This window comes from Pelobates fuscus, chromosome 7 (genome assembly GCF_036172605.1).
Source record: "Pelobates fuscus isolate aPelFus1 chromosome 7, aPelFus1.pri, whole genome shotgun sequence".
NCBI lineage: Eukaryota > Metazoa > Chordata > Amphibia > Anura > Pelobatidae > Pelobates > Pelobates fuscus.
The window spans coordinates 111967354-111973353 of NC_086323.1; the positions used below are offsets into that span (position 1 = coordinate 111967354).

General features: G+C 40.2%; 1 protein-coding gene across 4 annotated transcripts in view; it reads left to right on the forward strand.

Moving 5' to 3' along the window:
- SGSM3 (small G protein signaling modulator 3) overlaps positions 1 to 1102 on the forward strand; it is an 80953-nt gene extending 79851 nt beyond the window's left edge. For all 4 annotated transcript variants that reach the window (XM_063426403.1, XM_063426402.1, XM_063426405.1 and 1 more), the window contains exon 22: positions 56 to 1102. In XM_063426403.1, the coding sequence (XP_063282473.1) occupies positions 56 to 139 (84 nt within the window). In that variant the 3' untranslated portion in view covers positions 140 to 1102. The remainder of the gene's footprint in view (positions 1 to 55) is intronic.
- Positions 1103 to 6000: the final 4898 nt, after the last annotated feature.

A 6000-nucleotide genomic window follows, 5' to 3' on the forward strand; every position in this document is an offset into this window, starting at 1 on the left:
TTAAGGTCCATTTGAATTTTATGGGATTTGACTTTTATTTTCCTTGCTTACTCAGGAAAAAGAGAAAAAGCCATTGAAGGAAGGGGTACAGGACATGTTGGTAAAACATCACCTTTTCAGCTGGGACATTGATGGATGATGAAATGTAACTTTTGTTCTTCACATGTTGCAGAACAGAGTCCTGGAACCTTATGGAGCTCCTCTCCAAACTGCACTTTTCTATCCTGTTCTACTGCCAAGAACTCCAAAATTTCTCCTGTTCATACTAGTACATGCTTTGGGTTAACAGTCCAATCTGAATGTAAGAAGTTCTTATGGGAGACATTTGGACAAACATGACCATATTGAGATGGAATGGAGCTCCAGGGAAGAAATAGACATTTATTTTTTCCACCTGGATTAAAACCTTGAATGGTTTGTGTAGGCTGTCTTCAGCCACAAGTTCATCTGTCCCATTTTATTTTTATTTTTTTTATTATTTGCAAATGGATTGGGTGTTCCATAATCCTGTTTTGTTGAATCCACTACAGCTGTGTGTATATATAAATATATATATATATAAATTAGTGTATATTTTGAGACCGATGTGAAGAGTTTGCTTTTGTTAAGACCTCCTCCTACCTCCTCCGCCTATTTTCTTTTACCAATGAACCAACACCTTTCAGACTCTATAAATGCATGGCCTCTTTATTCTTTTAATTACACAGGGCCCGTGCTTCATGAAATGTGTTAAATGTATCTATGACGATCGGTGTGTGACTTGACACTAGAGAATTGCCCGCGCCATATTGACCCATTACTCTGTATCTCTAAATGAGATGTACAGATAAGGACCAGAATGCTGTGAAATATCTTATCTTTGATTTGTAACTTCTATAAAGGTGTCTTTGAATGTCGGATCAGTCAGTATTTCTTAGCATTTTTTTTTTTTTAAATCCTCCAGCACAGAATGTAAGGAAGGGGATACAAGAACAATGCTAGGCTTTATATTATGTTTAGTCTGACATTCAAGGAACGACATAATTTCAAATGTCTGGGGTAATCTGTAAGGCAAATTTGACAGTAAAGCAAAAATAAAAAAATATATATCATTGGAAAATATTGCTTAATGATTTAATGGGGTAAAAATCCTGCGTTCTATATTCTTGTGATTGACTGTTACCCACTATGACTCATTACCCCCAGTTATATATTTCTAACCAACCCAGATGTTAACCCTTCAAACACGAGGAAGTAAAAAAAAAACAAGATTAAAAAACCTCACAGTGAATGTGCTTCACTAGTGCAAACAAATGTTCAACCACATCTGGACCAATCAAGCCACTTGATAAGAGCAAGAGGGCGTATATAAGGAAGAGGAGGTATTCGTGGAGACCTCCCAATTTTTTGTATTTTGAGAATGGTCATGTCATCTGACCTCCCTAGTTGGTAGGAGACCATTTATGTTATGTATACTAATACATAAGAATATGTATATGTGTGTGTAAGAGAGAGATTTGGTAATTAATAGGTCAGATTATCAGTAGCGTTAGAACCATCCTACGTTGGGGTAATCATTACCCTGTGCCTAGCTTTAGCATTCATTTCTGGTGACACATATGTTCATACACATGCAGGTAACTGTTTTTTTTGTTGTTTTTGACCACTTAACCATTCACTAAATCTACCCAATAATAGTAAATAAGGTGGTGGACTGCTAGACATGATTCAATTGGGATTCTTACCCCTCAACCTTGGCTTCATTAAAGGGATATCAAAGTTAAACAATGCCCCACCCCGGATTTGTGGTGCTTATGTTTTTTTTTTTTGTGCGCTTATAACAATACAAGCTTTCCTTGCCACAGTAATTTTAGCACGTACAAGTGTAAGATATAATAGAGAACTTTTGTGGGGCTTCTATGAAACTGCACAGTCTTTTGTATTTGAAGTACAATAGTATGCATGAGTGGGAGTCAGGAGAGGAGCTGAAAAGATTGTGCTATGCATGACAACTGATGTTATGTATATTAAACATGAGGTAAACAGGCTAAACCACTTACTTTAAAAAGTAAGAGAAGAGAAACCAGCTTAGTTGCATGATATATGCTAGGTGTACAATGGCTAACATGAGATTACGGTATAGCATGTTACAATTAATAAGTGTGAGCGTGAGGTTAAGCTGTTGCTTGTCAACCGCTGGGCTCCTCTTCTGGTCAGACTGAGGAGGGCTGCTTTGCCAAAGATACAAAGGGGTCAGTGTCCACATTGTAGGCCAGTTTATGAGGAGGTAAATAAGGCTGTCAGCCAATACCCATCCTGGGTGTACCTTTCACATGGTTGTGTAGTCCACTTGGGTGTGTAACCATGCAATGCGAGCCTTTATGTGATACTTCCACCACAGCACTGTGTGGAGTCTGCTCTCCTAGATGGTATGAGATGAGGCAGGCCATCCAGCTGGGTTTTCCCGCGGTTACTGCTCCCAGCCCTCTATGAGGCAGGTGTCTCGGGCCTGTAGTTCCGCCTTCTCCTGGAGGCTGTATCTGGAGCTAGTAGGGTCTCCATGAATTTGCTGCCTCCACCGGTGTATGGGCAGCTGCCCGGACGTCACTTCAGGCAGGATATGTGTAACATATTATTCTATTCTGGCTTGCTCGCTGCCCGTCAAATCCTCCGGTTCTACGGCCGGAGGCGAGCCTCTGAGCAGGGACCCCAGAGGCCGGCTAAGCCTTGAAGACCCGCAGTGTGTATTGATGCTTCCAACTCTCTAGTTGGTCCCAGAACCGCTGGCAGATGGCATCAAATCACACAAAAATAAATTCAGCGCGGAAGCAAAGTGATAATAGTCCAAAAGCAGCTTGCACACCAACGGAGTCTCTCTTTTCCGATCAGAAAACTGGATAAAAACAGGGGGTAGGTGCAGCGCTTGAGTAATCCTTGACAAGGTATATGTGAAGAGAACCAGAGTTCTTGACAAGGTTCTCTCCACATATACCTTGTCAAGGATTACTGAACCTACCCCCCCTGTTTTTATCCAGGTGGCATCAAATGCCTCAGAGAAGCCCTCTTTCCAGCTCAGCGCCGGCACTTGCGCTTCATGCTTGCCTCTGTCAGCCATTTTAGATTTGCCGCGTGGTAACGCTCCCACAGGAGAAGTTCTGGAGGAGGGTGCCAGTACAAGTATGACAGGATTCAGGTTTTGTCACCCTCAGTCGCTTTAAAGGCAGATTCAGGCTGGAGCTCAAATGATTTGCGACTTTCCAGAATGGCGTCCGGCCCTGCCCCGCATATGGTTCTTTTATATATGTTCTAAAATATTAATAAATCAATCACTTTTAAATATATATTTGTAAGCTAATTAACCTTTGTAACCATAGATTCTTCTGACCAGAAGATACTTTGCTGCTAGCCCTGTCATTTCTGACAAAATCATGGATCCGCTTTCGGAAGGTGGTTAAAGGGTTACTCCAAGCACTATGACCACTTCAGTGATTTGAAGTGATTATGGTGTTTAGAATCTGTATTGCAGCATTTCACTATGACAGCATGTAGTAATGATTCATAGAGAATCATTACTTCATCAGAGGCAGTGCAGGGATTGGTAGTGTCATAGTTATTGTTCTATGAACTCTATCAGTGCACGTTCTCAGCCTACAAAATTAAACACCAGAGTTTGCTGGGGAACACTGTTAAGATTATAAAAACTTTGCAGGGTAACTAAAGAGCTCATTTTAGGACTACCCTTAGCCTAAAATTAATGTGAAAGTGGTGACAAAGTAATATTAAAAGTGCAGACAAAAAGGCACAGATTTGAAGTGCTACACTTACTATAGCCTGCTGAAATTATGATGAAAACACTTTCAAATATATCTAAAGCGGTACTTATCACTGCAGGAATACTAGACACCAACACATCTCCTTATTCATTCTGTATTTTCACACTTTAATATCTCTTTAATTTTGTTTAAAAATAATTGTTGCTGCTTTCTGCAGCATAATTCTACCCCCTTAGCCATGCCTCCCTTTCACTAAATAGTGATATTTCTATTTATCAGTGAAATGGCCAGGTCATTTAAAGGCTAATGCTGTACAACAGGGTAACCACTAGATGTCACCAAAGGATTACATTGCAACTTTATTAAACATGTAATCCATATTGTACTTCTAAACTGAATTATTATTGTATTCTTGTTCATTTTTGAAGCAGCAAACCCATAAAGGCAGGGAGACTGCTCCGAGACAGCAGTGCGACAAGCATGGGCCCTCTTAATATGCCTAACATGCACTGATCCCCAGAGTGCTTGGGGGCGCAGGTGGAAGGGAGTAGGCCAGAAGGTATGAAACAAAGGCAGGCACACAGTGAGCTGGAGTGTGGTGCCTTCCTACCACCATAGCGAGTGATACTGCCTTATAGAGGGTGAACGAGGGAGATTGCCCGGCTGTCTGATGCTAGGAGGGGCATCAATTTAGGGCAAATACAGTTTTCAAAAAATATTTATATATATATATATTTAGTGTTACCCACTATGACACATTACCATCATTAATATATTCCTAACCAATACAGACTTTAACCCAGTGGTTCTCAAACTAGTCCTCATGGCCCACCAACAGTCCAGGATTTATGTATTTCCCTGTTTTATTCCAATGGAGATACCAACAAAACCTGGACTGTTGGGGTGGGTCTTGAGGACTGGTTTGAGAAACGCTGCTTTAACCCATCAAACAACGTATGTGCCTCCAACAGGCATAACACCATAACCACCACACTATGGTATGTGGGAGTAGTAGGGTACACATTATGGCAGATACAGTGAACTGGAGCAGTGCCTGCCTCCATACCTTATTCACAGTGAAAGTGTAGGTACACTAAAAACTGAAACGGGGGTGTTGGTTAATGAAGACCAGGAAAAGGCAGGAATTTTAAATAACTATTTCTCCTCCGTATATATTAAGGAAGAACCCATGGCAATAGATGTGCAAATGATTGCTACTAAAAACGTGCAGAATAATTGTAATTGGTTAACTCAAGACAAGGTGCTGCAGCAACTTAAGAAAGTTAATATAAACAAAGCTCCTGGGCCTGACGGTATCCATCCACGTGTACTGAAGGAACTAAGTGTAGAAATAAGTGAACCTCTGTTTTTAATCTTTCAAGATTCTTTTCTTGTGGTTCCTATATTCAAAAAGGGTTCAAAATCCTTGCCTGGAAATTATAGACCTGTGAGCTTGACTTCTGTGGCTGGTAAAATATTTGAAAGGTTATTGAGGGATAATATTCAAGAATTCCTTGAGAAGAACATGGTTATCAGCAAAAATCAGCACGGTTTTATGAAGCACAGGTCATGTCAAACTAACTTGATTGCTTTCTACGAAGAAGTAAGTAGAAGTATAGATCAGGGTGTTGCCGTGGATGTGATTTTTTTGGATTTTGCCAAGGCATTTGATACAGTTCCTCACAATAGATTAGTGTTCATACTCAAGGAAATCAGTCTAGATGAAAATGCTTGTTCTTGGGTAGAACATTGGCTTAAAAACAGAGTACAAAGAGTTGTCGTTAATGGTAAATTTTCAAGCTGGACAGAGGTGGCAAGTGGTGTCCCTCAGGGGTCTGTTCTGGGACCCTTTCTATTTAACATGTTTATATATAATCTTGAAGACAACATTGAAATTCATGTTTCAGTGTTTGCAGGTGACCCAAAACTTTGTAAAATAATACAATGTGAGCAAGATATTACTTTGCTGCAGAGGGATTTAGATAGACTGGAGGACTGGGCACACAAATGGCAGATGAAATTTAATGTTGAAAAATGCAAAGTTATGCACTTCGGCGTAAAGAATACACAAGCAACGTATACCCTTAATGGAAGTGAATTAGGGATAACAACACACGAAAAGGACTTGGGAATTGTTATAGACAACAAACTATGCAACAATGTGGAATGTCAATCAGCAGTGGCCAAGGCCAGTAAGGTATTGTCATGCATGAAAAAGGGCATTCATTCTCAGGACGAAAATATCATT